General features: G+C 38.7%; 1 protein-coding gene across 1 annotated transcript in view; it reads right to left on the bottom strand.

Moving 5' to 3' along the window:
- Nucleotides 1–19,707, bottom strand: part of ERO1B (endoplasmic reticulum oxidoreductase 1 beta) — a 34,475-nt gene extending 14,768 nt beyond the window's left edge. Inside the window, exons 1-6 of the mRNA XM_075043235.1 lie at nt 19,323–19,707; nt 14,610–14,729; nt 9,369–9,452; nt 8,944–8,985; nt 4,388–4,470; nt 2,391–2,464 (exon numbers count right to left, since the gene is read on the bottom strand). Coding sequence (XP_074899336.1) covers nt 2,391–2,464; nt 4,388–4,470; nt 8,944–8,985; nt 9,369–9,452; nt 14,610–14,729; nt 19,323–19,421 — 502 coding nt within the window. The 5' untranslated portion in view covers nt 19,422–19,707. The remainder of the gene's footprint in view (nt 1–2,390; nt 2,465–4,387; nt 4,471–8,943; nt 8,986–9,368; nt 9,453–14,609; nt 14,730–19,322) is intronic.
- Between the last annotated feature and the right edge of the window lie 251 nt (nt 19,708–19,958).

Here is a 19,958-nt window from a genome sequence, read left to right as displayed (position 1 = left end):
TGTCATGCAATGTGTTCTCTCACCCTATGCTAAGAAATGAACAGTATTTTGTTTTAAATGGGCTTCAAATTCAGGGTTTATTTGTCCAGCAGTATTTGGCTGGGGGAGTTGCTTTTTTGAAATGGGTGTACTGCTACAGGGGCTTCTTAATAAAGACAAGGTCAAAGAAGTGCATCTTGTAGTTGGTACATATTGTATATTTATCAGCTAAATCCCTTTTTAACTAGATACCCTTGTATGCTGGCAGAAAGTCTAGATCACATTGCTTAATTGAACAAACTTTCAGCATAGTGCAGAACGCTCTGTTGGTTATGGCAAGAAACAGGTTATTTAAGCAATATTTCAACAAGTTATACGCTCATCTCTAAAGTTCACTACTAATTCAGACATATCCAAAGAAAACTGTGAAACAGTACTCTTTCTGCTTAAAAACTCTGTACGAATAGAACACTTGAGTTTCAAGCTACAGCCAGTAAAAAGCAGAAAGAATTCCCCTCCTCTGAAATTCTAGGTCAAGAGCAACTCATGCTTAAAAAAACCCACATACAATACAAGCCAGTAGTCCAGAGACTTATTCATAGGAATAGGCCAACCAGTGCCACTGAGTATTTCCTCAGATGTCAAAAAAAGCCACAGAAACAGAGAGTGAAAACTGCTCTAAAAAGAAGAGATGATTCTGCATGAGCAGTTAAGCATCGCTTCAGCAGTAGTAGCAAAAACAAAGAAAAGAGACAGACACAAGACGCACAACAACACAGTGAGTGCCAGATGAGACAAAGTCAAATTACAGCTTTATTTGTTTCTTTGACAGCATGGCTAACCTAAGCAGTTCCTACACTTCTGGTCACTTCTGGTCTCCACTTTTTCTTCTCATTATCCACATAAAACTGAGTCTGTGGGGCAGTGCAACAGAAAGATGGAAAGCTGACCTGGGTTATGAAGTTTTTTTCAGCTAGATCAATTCCCTTATCTAGATTATCATTCAGCCCAACAAAAAGCTAGTAAAAAGTAAAAATGATGATATGGTTTTGTGCTGAAGTTGGGTGAATTAAGAGCTCTCTCACCACCAGGAAGAGAGAAGAGGAAGAGAACAAGAGTTTCTACCTCCTCCCAGTCATTATTCTCTCTCACCTCTCCCTGCTCCAGCTCACAAACTCACCTGATAAGCCAGTTCATCACAACAATCTGGGAGACGGGAGGAAGATGTCAACTTACCTTCCCTCTATTCAAGTAAGCTGAATCAGCTTACTATGCAGAAAGATGCATGCCAGAGCCAGTGCAAAAAAAGCACTGGAAGAACACAGCTGGGGGCAGTACATCGTCCTTCAGCAGGGCATGATGTAAGGAGAGATGGAGGTAGAATCAGGAACTACTTAAGTTAGTATTACTTCTAAAAGAAATGCTCCTAAGCCATACCTTTCCCAACTGAGTCCTCTTAAAAATGTAAGTAGGCAGCTTGAAGATAGCAGAGACAACAGCAGTTTATTGCACGCAACAGCTCAGATCTACAGTAATGCTCACCGACTGTTTATTACAGAAACAGCTTATATAGAAAATTTTCACAGATAAGACGCAACAGAAGTGCTGAAAGAGAACTGCAGTTGCTACGTCCATTACAGCTGCTACTTTCTCAGGTGATACCAAACATTAGCCTAAAGGTAGATTAAAACATCTTGCATTATGCCCTAAATCTTCCTAGCATAGAAAGCTTTCTAATGTATTTATTAAAAAGGCCTTTAGCAGTCATTCCTGAACTTGGCAATTCTCATGTTTATCTGAAAAAACATTCCTTTGAGCTTTGAATGATACAAGCAAATAAAAAGACTCACATATGTGGAGCAGAGGGAAAGACACAATCTAATATCCTAATGTTTTAACAAATAAGAAAGTCCTTACAAAAAAGGGGGAATCCAGTGCAGAGATCATTTGGAAACATAGCAAGGCTGGAAAAGGAACAAACTTGGTCCAAGCATAAACAGTTGAATAAACTTGTTGAATAGCAACAAAAATAATACAGTAGTAAGAAACTGAATCAACTGCAAGTAATGTGTCTTATATTTGTGCTAGATGCAACTCCTTTGTGAGAAGAAGCTTTTTAAAAAATATATATGCTAATCCCCTCCCATTTACCTTCTTTTTTATTTCCACAGAAGTCGCCTGTTCACTATACTAACAGGAGGTAACAGTGAACATGCCCTGTGTAGACTACCAAATGCTCATTGTAAAAAATTGCATTCTTTGCATGTAAGATAATATGAACCGTCACATCTCCATTTAGCACAAAATTAAAGCTTCTTAAAAATGGTTATTTGCAGAGAAACTATAATCTTCTGTGTTTTTTAAGAGACAGCAAATAAAACAAACACTCTGAAAAAGCTTAAACATTTTACCATCAAGTTCACAAAAATGATCCTGTGAATCATCGTATCTTGCCCAGTCAATGAAAGCCTCCTTACTTTGGTTACTGAGGGGGAAAAAAATACATTTGATTTTAAACTTTTAAATAAACAACATCGATAAGAGCTACCAAAAGAAATACAATCCGCATATAGTAGTTAACTTGGAACGGAATTCTGAATTACTGTATCTGAAACTCAAGAATATATGGAATTACCGCTTGTTAGCTGCGCAGAGATTAAAGCAGGCATCAACTGCAATACTTTAAAACGTCATTTTAACATCAGACAGCAAGAAACATTTCACCATCGTTATTTGAACAAACTGTGCAGCGACAGTGACTTCTCTTCCTTCAGTAAGAGCTTGGCAAAATACTTTCATAGCATACATTTTAAACACTTTTCAAAGTACTACTTTAGCAGCTGTCACTTGGGGGGGGTGGGGGTAAGGAATCATCATGTTTTTGTAACCTGTACTTTCAGTGAGATCTACAATAGTTAGCCTTGCTTTTTAGTGGGAGACTGGATGTCTAAACACCCCTTCCAAGCTAAATTACACTATGAATATGATTTGTCTTAAGCCTTTTAAATAATAATGGTATTCCACTCACCCTGGCATTTTCAAATGTGTACTGTACCAGACAAAGTACTTTGAAGTTCCCATACTATGAACACAAACAGTGCCAAAAGCTGAATGCTTTCTTCTATGCATATGTGCAGCACAGAACTATTGATGCCACACTATTGGCAGCAAAACATAAGCAAAATTAAGACTGGGAACTCTGCTCCAGGGTGCAGTGAAGCACCTTGAAATAATGAAAACAACCTATTCTGTTTGCTCAATTCTACAAACAGAGGCAATTCTATAACAAGATCCATTTCTAACCTTCTGCCAAATCACAACAGGAGACTATACTTGGCATTAGGTGAGGAACTTCTACAGTAATTACTAGCAGGCAAGATTTGATAATCACAAGAAATACAGTTGGTAAAGGAAAATAACCCAAAACCACAAGGATGATGCACTGCTAGGTAGAGAACATGGAGGTTTGCCTACAAAGCACAAACTCTTCCTGAACTCACAGGATCCATTACCTGCCCTCTCCCAACTTTGTCTATCCTACTCTCACAAAATGCACTCTTTAGCTATCCATATGTGTACTCAATCTCATATTCTTTTGCCCTACAGGAGTGGATGAGAGTTAATAGTTTCTTATTTCCCCTAAAAAACCTTGAAGAAGGGCTCTGCCCAGTTTGGTTTAAAACACTGCACACCAGGCAGAAGCAGTCCTTTTTCATGGCAGTCCCATTTTGTCAGATGACCGGGAAGAGTTTCAACATCTCTATCAGGTAGAACAGCTGAAATCCGAGGCCAAAGACACCACACCTCTCCATCAACAGTGAAGAACTGATTTTTCTATTTCTGCTTTTTAAAGGTGGGGAATCTAGTAGAATGCAGGTTTTTCTAACTGCTGTTCCACACACTTTCCTACTCAAGGGCAACACCATTCTGCTGAATTCCTCCCACCCAACCTTGACTGTGCCATGCAATAAGCAAGATCAGGGAATTGATCCAAGCTAAAAATAACTTTGACAACAAAAAAAGTAATTCACAAGCTCCCTGATCTGGTTCACTGAATTATCACAAACAGGCACATCAGTGTAACAGAGGGACAGAACGGGACAGAATCCCTTAATCCAGCACAGTCATGAAGAACAAAGACTGATACTGGTAAAAGTAGAAAAAAGGTGGGTTTATTTGCAAGTTTCCTCTGACTCTTGAAGCTGTAGGATACCTCTTTCAAATAATATCAAAGCGTAATTTAAAAAAAAAAAGTCTACTTAACATCTTTACCTTCAGATGTTCTTGCATCATTTCACATTTACTTTCTAATGGGCTATGGAAAGAATGAAGAACAAAACCCAGCACATTGCAAAAACAAGACAGACAAAATGCTCCTTTGTTACTATTTTTGTAAATCACAGCATACCTTAACGTACTGTTAACTGCTCCCAGTTTGCTAGCTTGCTCACAGTCTTCCAATTCTTTGGAATTATTTGCTGCTTTTGAATACTGTAAGAAAGTTCATATTAACATACAAATGAATTGCCTAAAATTCTCTGAGAACAGGTGCTGTCAAAGGTATATCTAGGTTTAGCAGTGAATTGGCTAGTATCAGGGAAAATTCTCAAATTCTAGAAGCAGTAATTCTGGAATATTTCTTATTTCTGTTTTTCATTACTTAATTTCATCAGGCCAATTCTGCTCTGTGGATTTAGCTACCATAGAAAATTCAGCTAAATACGTCAAAATTTTTTTGTTTTGCCTTTTTTATTTTTGTTTATTTCTTTAAATTAAATGGCGTTCTGAAGTGTTTCAGATACTTATTTACATTTTTGTAAAAGGACCTTGGAAGACAAGCAGTGTCATACCTATAAACACACCTTGTCTTTTGCAAGCATAATCATATCTCAAGTTTCATTGGTCATTTCAGTAGGAAAATGTATGTTTTGGCCATTTCCCCCTCCTGTTTCATTTAATCCTATTCATTGGCATGCTTTAGATGTGCACAGGACTGGGAGAGGATTTTCAAGCTGAACTCAAATTTTAATTATTTTAAAGCAAAAATTGAAGTACTTAAGCTGAATTCTGATTCTACAATATTTTAAAAAAAGCAATCCACTAAAATAGACTTACTATTAGGGTACTTCTAAGGAAAACATTTGAAGAATTGAAGATTCAATTCCACTATTCTACAATAATATGTTTATGTCAGCAGAGAATTTGTGCAGTCTGTCAGCTTAAAGCTCAAAAAGTCCTTCTAACAGTTTTGGAACATAATAGATAGTATCAGTGCACTCTTAAAAGATAAACAAACCCAATTTCCTCTTTTGGGGTTTTTTGGGGTTGTGTTTTTGTGTGTGCGTGTGTGTTTTCTTTTGCAGACTGAGCCTTAGGTTTACACAGATTTCTACCTTATCACAATCCTTAAGAAATACAGAAACTGATTTAATGTTGAGAAACTGATAGCTTATATAAAGCTAAACTGCTGGCTTTCCTTCACTTCAGGGCACATATATACTGACATGAAGGATTACTATCCAAAACCAGCTCAAAATAAAAACATAAGCTAAAGGCTTTGGTCAACCCTCCAGAAATAGCAAACAACAATAATAATTTGATAAATTTTAAAAGAAAGAGAATAGTTCATTTCTGAGGACAGACTTGTGGTCAAGATGCCACAGGCAAAGTACCACCACAATACATATCACAATACTTCTCAAAAAAGAAAGAATTTAATTAAAAATGTTCAGATGAGTAAGCAAGACAACTTACTTGAAAAATGCATTTGCTAGAACCAATACAAGGAAAAAATAGCAGAACCCACTGAAGACCAAAGTGAAGAAGATTAAAAAAAAACCAAAGAATTTAAGCTTTGTTAGGGGCTTTGCCCATAACAAATATTTACTTGAGAAGGAACTTCTCACTCAATTTTCTTGGATTTGCCAGGTGTGTGGGCTCATTCTTTAGCATCATATGGATGTTAAATGGAAAGATCTGAACAAGGAATGGATGTGACCTAGAATGAAACAGATACTGCTGATGAAATAACATACTGAAATGCTGAAGTAAACATTCTGCATGTCTAGAGTTGCAAACCAATCCCTACCCTGAAGTGAAAAAAAATTACTGCCAAGAATATAATCCTAAATTTAAGGTTTCAAACAGAATAAACATTGAAGTCTCAAAACATGTTTCCAGGCTTCACTAGTCTCCAGTGTTTAACAGCAACAGCTATATCAGATCAGTGCTCTGTGACCACTGACTAGCTCAGAACAAAGCACCCATTCCTGTCAAAGCAGGATCTCCTAAGAGCAGTTTCTGGAAAACAGAAAAGAGGTGGGCAGGAAGTAAAATCTTAAGTTAAATACTGGAACCTTGAGTTACTGCAACCTGTCCCTTGCTCCAAAGATTAACACAGCAACTGTCAACAGTTCTTTAATGTCTAGCCCCCCAAAATGAGTTCACTACTCAAATGACACAGGACTGTAGAAAGGGAAACTACTTTGTGCCTCTCCAGCACCATTTCAAAAAAGCTTATGTTGGTGCCAAGAATTAAAAAGAGATCCTCTATTGCTAACTGCACTTCTGTGGGGAAGCAGTGCAAGTGTAACCCTGGTCTTTGTGGCTAGATGAGCTTTCAAAAGAAGAACTCTTCTCTCTATGGTTCAGCAAACAAACAAAAAATTCCCCACGAAATCCTAAATAAAGCTAGAAGTTTACAAGCTCATCTACATTAGCAGAGAAGGGCAACAGGAAACTGCACAGAAGCCAAGTGCTTAGACCACAGAAAACTTCACAGGATTCCATCCTGACTATATCTACTCAAAGATTATAGCTCTCATTATTAAAAAGATGCCTTTGGTTGTTTTCACCTTTCCAAGGCAGACACTATTAGGATGAAAGAGAGAAACTGGATACATATGTCCCCAAATGAAAAAAAATCCCCCCCTTTTTTTTTTTAAACCAATACTTTAAGGATAATCCACAAGATGCAGGACTTTTCCAAATGGACCAAGCACAGAATAATAGCACAGTACTTGCATAGTCCTTGAAACAAAACATTCATACTAACATGAGTTGTTTCCTTAAAAGGGACATTAAATGAGATTGTCAGTTTTTAATTGGCTCCAAGAAAAATATTTAACTGAATCCTGAGAAGTAAGAAAATGGTGTAGGTAAGATTCACGTCAGTCCCGATGACAACTTTCCTGCAGAAGTATTTAATTTTCTGACAGAGAAGCAGCAGATATTAATGACTTTGTTCTACTACAGATTAAAGGTGCAGAACTGCCCAACTTTCACTACTGTAGCTGGCTGCAACAACCCACAAGGCAATTCAAAGGAAACAACTGCAGCAAATATACCAGCAAGAGATAGCTTCCCAAAGAAGTTATCCCATTTTCTTTATTGTGGTGAAAGCAGAAGGTGGCTGATTTTCCACTTCCAAAGTCTAATTCAATATGTTCATGTGAAGTATCTTAACAACATCTTACTTATGGCTCTCAAGATTAATCAATCAGGAAGCTCAAAGGCCTACTAGAAGAATCCTTTCTAAAACAGTCTCTAAAGTCTTAAAATGCCTCTTTAGGAGACATTACAGCATTCCAGGAGTCAGTTTCTCTGCAATCAAGCTTGTAAGATAACAGAGTCAATGAAAAAGAACTGGCAGCAGATTATCCAGCTAAAACTCAAGATCTTCTACCCAGAGATAGTGCCAAAGTTTTCCCAGAACAACTACTGCTGGTTGTGCTGAAACGGTGAATGACTGACATTGAAGTCATGTTAGTGAGAAATATGTTTCTTCTCTGATCACCAGAAACCTTTAAATGAAGTGGCATGCTTTACTTTAGAGTAAACTTAACAACATATGTATAAACAGGATGCAAGACTTCCTCTCAGAACCAAGCTAAATCTTGGACAGACTTGTCTGCACTGTTAATGCCAGCAGTACACAGAAGTCATAAATTCACGATGGAGTATTCCTCTCAGCTATCGTTGGTAATCTTTCTTGGCATAAAGTCTGAACCTAATGCCAATGGTCATTTATGACGTAGAGAACTACACTCAGGTGAGGCAAGCAGCAACTATGGCTGCCCTGTGAGGTGGAAAGTACTGGGGAAGATGGAGGTATGATAGTTAAGTAAGAGTAAGTATGAGTCTACAAGACAGCCAAGGCACTCAACAGGAAGGTCTCTCATTTGGGCACCATTATCCCACCAACTGCTAAAAAACCTTATTCTTGGTCACTGTGTTTGGGATTTGGGGGTGGGGGAGGGTTGTTTGTCTTTCTGCTCTGACCTCTCTTCTAGGCATATATACCCTCTTTACTTTTTTGGCTTTGCTAAGATCACTTGCTGATCTAGGAAGGATGGCTTGGATAGAAGCAAGCAAAAGACAACAGCACAGACTGACTACTTAAGCTTGCACTGACCACTTCAGCCTAAATTGTCTTTAGGCTAATGACCAAATCATCTTTAGACTCATGACCTGTTCAAGATTAGACACGGCAAAACTACATGTAATCATTCAGGTTCTTTTAATATTAGAGATTGTGGTTATACATGATTCTTACAAAAGACTGTACTGCTACCGCATTTGTGCATCTTAGCCTATGGCTTTATAGAAGGTGGCCTGTACTCAGAAATGAACAAAGAATTTTGCATCAGGCATTCTATGGCCAGGTACTGCTGTTCCTGATCATTCACTGATTCAGTCTGCACCAGCTCTCAAGCTATGACAGATTCAGAATGACATGACAGTACCAGCTATATCAGGAACACTATTATACATGAAAGCAAAAATGTAAAGCCACATACGGGAACTGATCAGTTACGTTAACAATTTCATCACTATGCCAAGACTGAAGGTTTGTAATAAAGAGTAGCACAGCTACTGTAATGTTAAGATTTAAAAAAAAAAAAATGAAAAAAACAACAAAAACCAAAAGCCCAGAAATAACTTATAAAATAAATAACTACTTACTTTATTAGAGCTCCCAGCCTTAATTCCAACAGGTATTTTGCTCTAAAAACAAAAAATAAAACACAGTTTTTACACTGTTCATAGAAATTATTATGCTTGATTAAAATCTACAAGTTAAATATAATTCCTACAGAGGTCAAAGCAAACTTATTTTTAAATAATTAACTTGCTCCTTTACCTTCTCAACATGTTATATCCAAAATAGCAGCAGAGGTTAGAAAAGTTATTTGTTTTATTTGTAAAATGACTAAGACCTTAAAACACTTCGGTTGTATTTCTGCTTTTGAAATGGAAAATAATTTTGTCACTCTTATTTAAATTTAAGTTCTTATTAGGATATATTGTTAGTATAGTATTGGCCACTGCAAATTAGCAAACTTTTTAACCAAACAACCTTTTTCTATTTTATATTATTTGATCCATACCTCAGGACAAGGCTCTACATGACAATCTTTGATAGAACAATGGCCATCATCAGCCCAAAATGGGCATGGTCTCTTCAGGTTGACCTAAAATACAAACCCCAAAATTAACAAACAACGCTTACATAAGGCAACTTTAAAAGAGAGAGCTCTCAGTATGAGGAAATCTTTCAAATTAAAGGGGAGAGGATACGAAGGAAAAAGGGTTAAATTTAGTACTTTAAGTTTGGGGGGCTTTTGTTGGTCAGTTGGTTTCTTTTAACTACTCTCCTTCTGAGTATATACGCTAAAGCTTGCTGCAGTGGAATTGTTAGTGATAATGGTCTCCAGTGGACGCAAACACGTAGTGTATTAAAGCACAAATTAAATCTCTCGCTACTCATACAACTTCAAAGCAGTAAATAAAATACCAAAAAGAAGGCAAATCAGACGTATACAGCTCTAAAATGGTTGTACTTACAGTTGTACTACACTGATCAAGAAAATACATTTAACGGAGGGCAGACTAGTGCACAAGTTTACTAATTCAAGTAAGGGCCTGGATGATTTCAGATTTCAAACAATAAAAACAGGCAATCATTACTACACATCATAGCTAGCCAAGGAAGAATGAGTATCATAATGCCTCAAATTAGAGAGCTGATATAGTACAAATATAAATAGTGAAGAAAACCAGCTTCAGAAACATGTACCAGCAAATCCTGTGACGATTAGTGCTCCTGTTTGTCATCAAATGGCACAATAAAGGCAGGGAGTACCACATATATCGGTATACACTACATGGCAAGAGATTCAAACATTTTAATACACTTCCCTTGGATTGTCAATGTGAAAGTCAGTGAAGAAAAACAATAAAAATCCTAGCTTTCCTTTACATTAGCCTTATACGTACTAACAAACATTAGTGATAAAAACCACTCTGATCTCATCACTCCTAAACTGAAGACTACAGACTAAAGGTTTTCCTGCATGATCAACCAGAAATACTGCATAAGTACACCATCTTTGAAGTCTAACGTTACAAATAAAATATGAAGCATTTATCCTCAGTAGCAACCACTATTTTCCAGATAAAAAGTCAGTTTTAAAAAAACTTTCAAAGTAAAAAAAAAACAAACAACAAAACCACAAACCAAAAATTACTTCTATTCTTTTACTTTGTTTTCCTTTAGCACAGCTTGTACTAGTTTTCTTCAGTTGATAAATACTACTCATGAAGATATTCAAATGGTCACTACTTATATCCAACAAAGTACATCTTGAATGATTTGATGTATCACTACTTATTTGAAACTGTTGCAGATACTGAATTTGATTCTGTAGTCAGACACAGCAAGAGTTCTATAAAATGCACTGTAATATTAAGCCTAATACCCCCAAGGATGGCATCAGGCCTTAGAGCAGTTTCGACACAAAAATTTAAGAATTATAAATGTGTTTATAAAAATTATTTAAATCTATAAATCTTAAGTCAGAAAACTAATCCTTATGCTAGCTTATGGAAAAAATACATACAAGCTGTACAGTAAATTAATAGTCACACATTATAAAGAACAGTATTCTTACCCAATAGCTTAAAAGTTTGAGACTAAACAATCAATTTAGTGTTCAGAAAAACATGTTTTCCCCTTATATGTAGGAACTTTTTTCCAATTCATTTGATTTATATCCTATACTTTCACTTTACAGAAGGAGAAACAGAGACAGGAAACAAAGCTTAAGCACCTAGTACAGCAGCACCAGAGCAGCCCCTTAGGCAAAGAATTGGCAACCAGACTCCTAAATCCCATGCTCTGATGAACTTGGAGTCCACCGCGTGTGGTACCTGAAGGGTTCCTGCTATGATAAAAGAAACCTACTACTCAATCTTTTAATCTGGAGAAAAACTGAAATCACTGAGCCATCTTGAGCAATTATTCCATTAAAAAAAGCCTTTATGCTTTGAACACATTTAACTGGCAGAATACATTTATACTGGATCAGTGATTTGCTTTAAGTGGCCTGTTTTTGGGGGGAATACAGTAATAGAAGCCCAATGGCTACATTCATTGAACGTCAAACCAGAGTCTCAGCAATAAAAAAAATTAATAAAATTCAATTTTTTTCCCCAGTATTACACATAATATACTAAGCATAAGGAAAACTAGATCAATATGCCTCTGACACAAAGCAGGCACAATACGAAGAATCTGAGATGAATTACAGCCAGATTTTACTATCCCTCCAATATATTCTCTTGATTTTGACAGCTAAAAAAATCAAAACTATGTACCAGAAGTAAGGAAACAACCTTTAATACTTGAAGGATAAATTGTTCTGTGGCACTACGTACCCAAATTAAAGCAAAACAAAAAGAATTCCCTCTTCAAATGTTCTGTCAATACCACAAAAGATCCCAAAAGAGCAAAACTTAATGTTTGACTTGCTCAACTGCCCTTTATTACACTAAATTCCACTACCAAACCTTTCAGCAAGTAAGTTCTTTCTGTATTTTCAAAACACACATACAAAGTTAACTGCTATATAACTTCTGAAGAAAAGACTGTTTTCCAGGTTTCCATTTTGATGTACTTATTCAGCATGACTGGGATTTATTAATTTTGCTTTAAAATGTTAGAGAGATTCCTCAGTCAAAAAAACTTAACAAGACATTAAGCAGATGGTATGACTTCTTAGGAGTGATGACAACTATCTTCCAGTTACAGTTCAAGCCATGCTACCACAGATACATTAAAAACAGAGATGTTACGTTGCCTTTACCCCCCCATTTCCTCTATTCAATCTACAAACACCATCCCTAGAAAAAGTGAAATTTTAGGGTTTTTTGTACCGCTCACTCATCCTTTTTTTTTTTTTCAATAAAGCACAGGGAAGTGTTACATTTTACATCACCTTCACAATAACACCTAGTATATAAAACATGCCCCTCCCACCAATTTCTACCAAAAGAGACCAGCTAACATAGTTAAGATTACAAAAGTGGATTACTTCAAAGTAAACTCTAACAATAAAAAATGCTAACACACTTAGGAAGATACAAGTAACTAGGCAGTCACTGTTCTTACACAGAGGAACACTAAATAAAATACTGCTGTCTAAACTGCAGATTAATTCAGAAAAAACATCTGCAAATCAAGATACGCTAGTCCCAGAATGATTCAAGAGCACTAAAAACCAGCACACGCACACACTTCTGTGACAAACTGAGGTTGTATTGCACTTGTACTTTAATCAATACCAATCACTGACTACACAGAACGTCCTTCTACTCTCTTCAGGGTCTGAAGTATTAGATTTCATTATTATCATTTAGAGTATTATTCAATACTCTAAACGATAGAGTTACAGATTAGAAGTTAGATTCCTTATCATGAGGCTTCCATAGTTTGTGTGGTTTGATACATAAAACTATACAGAGACAAAACTTTTTATTCCTTTCTTTCATTAAGTGTTCCCCTAACCACCTAGAAACCACCTAGCACAATTTCAGCAAGACTTTAAAAAGACAGTTTTCTTCAGCCTTTAAATAAAAACTCTCTAATCCATTCAGTATTACACATTAAAGTTTGAGTTCTTTTATGGTCATCGAACTAGTAACACAATGGGAATACTGTGACTGTAGTTACAAAAGTTCATGATCCAAATTCGTATTACAAATTAAATTACTTCAGAGTAGGAGTGTTTTCACTCCCAGAACAAGTACACTCCCCCTCGTGCTTATTCAGTATTTAGCTACGCTGTAGTTGACCTAGATGATCATTGCCTACCCTCACAATTTTCACATCCATCTATGAGCTTAATAGCACTTCCATGATTCTGTGCAGGGACATCAGAAAAACTCTGTTGCTTTTTCAGAGGGTAAAGGGTGAAAAATAATCTGACTTACTCAGTTTGCTTGTTCAACAGAAATTCTTCCTTGTCACAACTGGAAGTACTAAATAATGTCTGGTGATGGGTGGACTACACACTGGCCTTTGTAATTACCCATCTATTGGGAAGATCAGTATTAAAGATGAGGTAGGATTGTAACACACCATTAAAGTATGAACTGCAGAACTGCTGTTGAAATGAAGATTAGCTCTAAATTTGCAGGATGAAATTACTGTTGTGTAAAACCTTGTATACCTGTTGCTCCTCTTCTTCAAATACCTTGTTTTGTATCTTTCTGATGCCTCTGGACAATCTAATTACTGCTACTATGTGATGTATTATCACTGAAGTTGTAGGTATGTTGTTTCTCCTGAAAAGTGAAGCTACAACTGTATCATGTAGCAGGAGAAGATTCAGGGTGAAGTTACACATTACTGCTTGCTTAGACTAGAAAGGGAAGATTCTAGCACTTTTTTTCTCCTTCCTCATATTCATAACCCCATCTTCCATGAGTTTAATACTTGTCTGATTCTAGATCAGCTAGATAACTTGCTACATCATGGGGAAAAACAAACAAACAAACAAAGCCACCCAAATCCAGCAACCAAACCCAAACATCCAAACTAAATATCTACCAGGTTAAAGAGATGCATTGGCCTAATGCACAGTCGGACAAGCCCAAGAGCTAATAGTAGGGAAGGGGCAGGACAGTCTGCCCTAAAGGAGTATAACCTCCTTTTTCCAGTGGCAGGCAACCATCTGATTAGCTCAGTCACAATGCAACCTTATTTTCAAGCTAAGCATATCTGAAAACAGAAGTATCAGGCTTCCAAGTCTTATTTTGCTCCTCAGATTCCAATACAGAGAAAAAAGTGTTTTAAGTCATAAAAAAGTGATATTACATACTACTTGAAAATTGAATATCTTCACCTATTTTTCAAAGGAATAATGGTTCTCTACATGGCAAACACTAAAATCAGAACGAAGACAGCAACTTATAAGGAAATCATTGCAATATTTCCATTTCAAATTATGCACATTTCTTAGAAGACAAGTACTGCACGCTGTCAGAAAGTTGCTAATATACAATCCTTTTCTAGATGCAGCAGTACAAAGATACTGCCTTTAAAATTACCACTTATCAGTTGAATGAAAGCAGTCATGATTTACTGTCACTGACTCCAGGATTAACACAGCAAACACGACTTACTACTAACATATCTGTCAGGGACTGAAAACTTGCTACAACCAAATTGAAGAGCTGTGGACTTCTAAAAGACAACTTAATATAGACAAGTTGATATGACATGTAATCCTCCCTATATTTTCTGGATTTTATTTAAATTATTCAGGAAAATACCATTCTAATTGTACCTTGTAATATCTGAAGTAATCACGTTCTTGAAGTTTCTGTATTTTGGGGAAGATCTTGAAAGTATTGAAGTCATCGATGCTTTCTATGTCACATAAACAATCATCTAGGACTCCTGTGAGCTATTAAAAAAATATAAAAATTTATTTTTAATCAGAAATGGAATATTAACTACAGAAAAATCCTCTAAAGAGAAAAAGAATGCAGTCAAAAGAAATACTAGTGAAATGCAGTTCCATAGCAAATAATTTCTCTCATCATTAAAATACTCTACAACATACCTTACACACTCAGTTAGAAAATAACAGACCTTAGCACTTTTTTTGAGCGCAAGTCCACTTCCAAATGCAATGCTGTATCAATATTAGCCAGATTAACACTTTCAGCCCTGAAATTTGTTGACAGATTCAGCATATAGAACTTTCTGCAGAATGAGCAGCAAGATTTTCCAGACTACAAACACATGGTATATTAGTACATCAGAGTCGCGTACCAAGTATTCTCCCATCAAACACTCATTAGCTGAATTGCCTAAAAACCCCCACAATCATGCATTGTCAACTTATTTTTATAATTATTCTCCAAGTGTAAGAACACTTCCACCTAGTTTCTTTAGAGATGTGGAAGGAAGGGGAATAGGTACTTTTATGCCCAAGAAGTTAGTAACTTCACAGTTAAATTCTACAAATCAATACTAGGAAAATCAGGTGCAGGCACTTATATTGTAAGACTGTAAATCTATTGCAAAACCAAGTCTGAACTTTCCAGGTCTCGTCCCTCTTCTTGCACCAGGACAGCAAGCTGGTTCAAGGTACTGCACTAGCTTAAGACCACCTTTATGAAAAGGAGTGCACACAAGTGCAGGAGCACTACTGCCAGCACAGGAGAGGAAAGCAGGACTGTCTGTGCAAGTAGCAGAGACACCAGGCCCAAGTAACTTGGCAGACTAAGCTACGGCAACACTTTTGCCGAGACCCTGACGGCATCTTAGTGAACGGTGGAAACACTGAAAGTGTGATTCTATGAACATTTGTATGATAGATTTCATTAAATCTAAACTAACTACTCCTAAGCATAGCTCCTTAAACAACTACAAACATGTTTGAAAGGCCTTTCAAAACTAAGTTTGAAGGCTTCAGACCATATCTAAGGGAATGGAACCAAACACTGCTATTAACTACCAGGAAATTCATCGACATGCATGATGGCCTTAGAAAGCATACAAAATAAGAAAGCCCACACATCTTGTATCTTGCATGGGCTTAGAAGAACTTCTAACTACTAAGAGGTTACGTGCAAAAGCAGACAAAAAATATTTTGTGGCTTCTTTTTTTCCTCCACAGATTTCATGCAGATGAGATTATGAAATCATCTAATCTGTTTTATGCATGATAAATCACTCCACTACTTTACAGAACAGATACCCTTATATAACCAAGTTTGATGTAAAAGAGTAACTAGAAACCGAATTGTAGGTTTCTGCTCTTTTATGAAGCATAACGGAGGCCTGGAAAATGGATTTCCTCCACCTCCCTGTGAGAATAAAGAGGTGAGGGTATGGCAATAAAGCATTTAAATAGAAAATTCACCTTATGTAGATCCTACTTTTCCTGAGGCACTAAATAGACTGTCACAATTCTGCAGACTAGATATGGCAATGAAGTAAAATTCATTTAAGGGAAGTTACTTTACCCAAAGTCTTCCATGTGGTTATGCTTGCCTTGTTAATGTTATCCAACTTCAAACCTGGGCAAACAGCTATGAAAGGGCCTATGTGCAATTACAGGTTTTTCACAACGCCAAGAAAGCTCACAGCCCACATGGCTGCCATTTCAAAGTCAGAAGACAAAAGTTGTCATTACTGATACTTACAGAAATAAAACCCCCATGCATTTTAATCTATAATTATTTCATTAAAAATTTCAAATTTTCTTATCAGTCACACATAGGCAGAAATTAATTTTGCAGTCTTTACAGGTAACACCATACCACAAAACAAACAGCAGTACACTTCATTATAATATAAAAAGGCAAAAAGATAACTCTGAACATTTTGCTCAAATATTAGCTATCCACTGCTCACAGAAATACTTTTACGATCTATGCAGAACTGAAACCACTTTTTCAGGGGAAAATGTTCCAAATAAACATGCAGTAGTTACACTCAGTGTCAAACCCCCATGGAAAAATAAAAGCTACAGTATTTTTATTCAACTAAGATGGCAAACTAACAGAGGTCACACCTTTGCCAGGTGTCTGATAAAAATCTCAATTCTAAGAACACCTTTCAAAATGCAGTACAGTTTACTTAGAACATGAGGAAGTTTCAGAAATAAACCCTCCCCCAAAACTAGAACTAGTCTAAGAAATTAAGAGAAAAATTAATATAGAGTAACAAGAGCAAGCAAATGAAATTCTCTATTTCTTTCTCACAACTTCTTCAAAACTGGAATGGTTAGCTCCCTGTATACATAAAACAGCAAAATCAAGGTTTCCTTGGAAAGCATGCTCTAAAATTAAACTATGCTATATCTGTACCAAACCACAATTTATAAAATGGTTTGACAGCATGTATGACATGCCAATACTGCACATCAGTGGAGTCAGTTCATAGCATGCTAATACAACAGCAACACAGGCCTCAGGTACACCAGTTAGAGTTTTTTAATAAGTCCAGGTGTAAACTTCAGTGCTCTCACTTGTGTAATGATGAAACACTCTAAGAACACGCAGAAAATTCTTTCATTTTTGTCAATACCTGGATCTTCCAGTAAATTCTTTTTCAAACTGGAGACATCAAAATAAGAACAGTGTTTTACACAGTTAAAATTAAGTATCGCAAGACCTACTTTCTTATTTACACAACTGGTATTCTGCCTTTTTTTAATTGAACTATACTAGTTATCTTAGTCTGCAAATATAGAGGCAAACTGTACTGTAAGTTATCACAACTTTTATTACAATGGCCAAGTATCAAGATTTCTTTTCATCTGTTAATTACTTTGAACTCTACAATAAACTTTAAGAGCATTAGCCTCCTATCATTTGTGTTCAAGAAGTCGTCTGACATTGAATAGCTACTATTTCTTCTGTATTTCCAATATGCTTACCAAAGTATTTCCATCTATTGACAAACCTAGTTTAGTTCTTGTACAGATATCAGAGCTGTACTGGAGTTGTTAAACTTCTAACTTGTCTTCTCCAAGATAAATCAGCCTTTCAGAAGAAAAGGTCAACGTCCAACCTGCATCAATTTCTCCTTATGAAATCTGGAGAGAAATGTATTCAGCACTTAAGCATTAAGAAAAACCTGAATAAATGCATATACTAAGAAGCAGTCTATTCATACAAACAAGCTTATTAGTGTTATCAGGTTGTTGTACTTTAATTGCTTCAACAATTAGAAGACCACCTGGGACACCTTCTTTTGTTCCTTAATGTTTTACTTTACCATAGCTACAGAATGAGAGAAAAGCTATAGGTAATATGACTCCAAGAACTAATGGCTAGCTTATCTTTTCCCTGCCCACGTCAAACTCTAGGTATTTAAACTCCGAATACAACATGTTAACAATTTTATGAAACAGCAACAACCAATCTCTCTGCCAAGCATCATAAGAAAAACACGCCAGTTTGTTAATGGCTGCTTTAAGAGTCTCAATTCAGTAAGCATTTAGTTACGCTAAAATGGCTACTAAAATAATGGATTTTTAAACCTAAGAAAACCTCAACTTACAACAAAAAAAAACCCTGCAATAAAAGCTATCTATGCTAGACTAGTCTAGTCACTGCCTTGAACGGTCACTTACAATACAGCACGTTATACAAATCAGAAATTTAGAAAATATAAGAAAAACAATAATCAGATACAGAAGACAAACTTTGCTTCACGTGGACATAATATTTCCATATAAACTCACTCTAATGTCTTTGGCCCAGCTGAAATCCTTCCCTACTTGACACCAGCTGTTACTTCAGTCACAGTCATGCTGCTGATGAACAGCAAACTCCCAACTACAGACACTTGTCCTTCTGAAGCTGTGAAGGCAGTTTACAGAAGGAAGGAGCATTCTCATCCTTCTCTGTAATGTGGGCAAACAGACACCACCTAAACGCAAGCCAAGCCCGGGCAGTGATATTGCCATTCGAACATATGGCTTCTCATCGACTTCGTAAGGACACCGAAGTTTCTGCCTACAGCCAAGGGTACGATCCAGCCCAGAGCTCCTCAACGCAACACCCTACAGACAGCAAGCAGGGTTACCTGGATTAAACAACTGCTCTGTGTGGCTGGACCGTTATATAAGGGTCCTACCGGTGGTTCCCGGGTCAAACAACTTTTCCCCTCACAGACCGGAGGCACCCGGCCCCGGGCCGGATCCCGGCAAGCAGCAACCGCAGGGTTCCGAACAGGCAGGAGGCGGGCTACGGACTTCAGCGAGGGATCCCCAGACCTCCCCGCCGGAAGGCTGCACAGGACACGGCCCGCAGCTGCCCTCGCTCTCCCCTACGACCCTCCGAAGCGCCCTCACCGCCTCCTCCGGCCCGTCACAGGGAGGTCCTCCGCTCTCCTTCCCCTCAGGCGGGGGTCCGCAGCCCTACCCGAAGCCGCCGGGGCATCCTTGCCCGGCCACCCTCTGCCCTCCCCACGCCTCCCCCCCCCCGCCATGAGGGGAGCCTGCCGCCGCATCGTCCCATCCGCCGCCGGCTCCTACCTGGGCCTCCGCTGTCAGGACGCAGCCGAGCACCGCCAGCAGCCGCGCCGCCAACCGTGCCCTCGCCGCTGTGCTCCGGACGGCACCGCCGCCGCTCATGCTGCTGCTGCTGCCGCCGCTCCGCCCGCCGCGGCTGACGGGGGAGGGCGGCCCTCGCCCCGCCGCTCCGCAGCCGCCGCCGCCACAGGAAGGAGAGGGACGAACCGAGGGTCGGCGGCGGTGGCAGCGTCTCCTCCCGGCGCGGCCGCTCCTGCCTGCGGCGGGAGCCGTCGGGCGGGGGCGCCGCGCTCACCTCAACCTGCCCGCGCGCTGCCGCTGCCGCCGCCGCCACAGCACCGACAAGGCGCGCGCGCACGGTCCTCTCTCGCGCAGCCACCACCGCCCCCCTTCCCCCCCCCCCCCGCCCGCCCAAGCGCCCGCTCCTCCGGCAGCCGCGCGGCATCCCGGGAACCGTAGTCCGCGCGCGCGCCCAATGGGAGAGGACCACGCGCGCCTCCAAAACAAGCGGCGAGGGAGGGGCTGCTGGGCGCGTGCGCGCGGCGCCGGGGCGGGGGCGGGGGCGGGGAGGGGAGGTGGGCGCCGTCCTCGCGCGCCGACGCGTGAGGGGGGGCGCGAAGCTGTGTGAGGGGTGGCAGG

This window comes from Buteo buteo, chromosome 12 (assembly GCF_964188355.1).
Source record: "Buteo buteo chromosome 12, bButBut1.hap1.1, whole genome shotgun sequence".
In the NCBI taxonomy this organism is placed as follows: domain Eukaryota; kingdom Metazoa; phylum Chordata; class Aves; order Accipitriformes; family Accipitridae; genus Buteo; species Buteo buteo.
The sequence above is the reverse complement of the archived record's forward strand: the minus strand, read 5'-3'. Positions and strand labels throughout refer to the sequence as shown.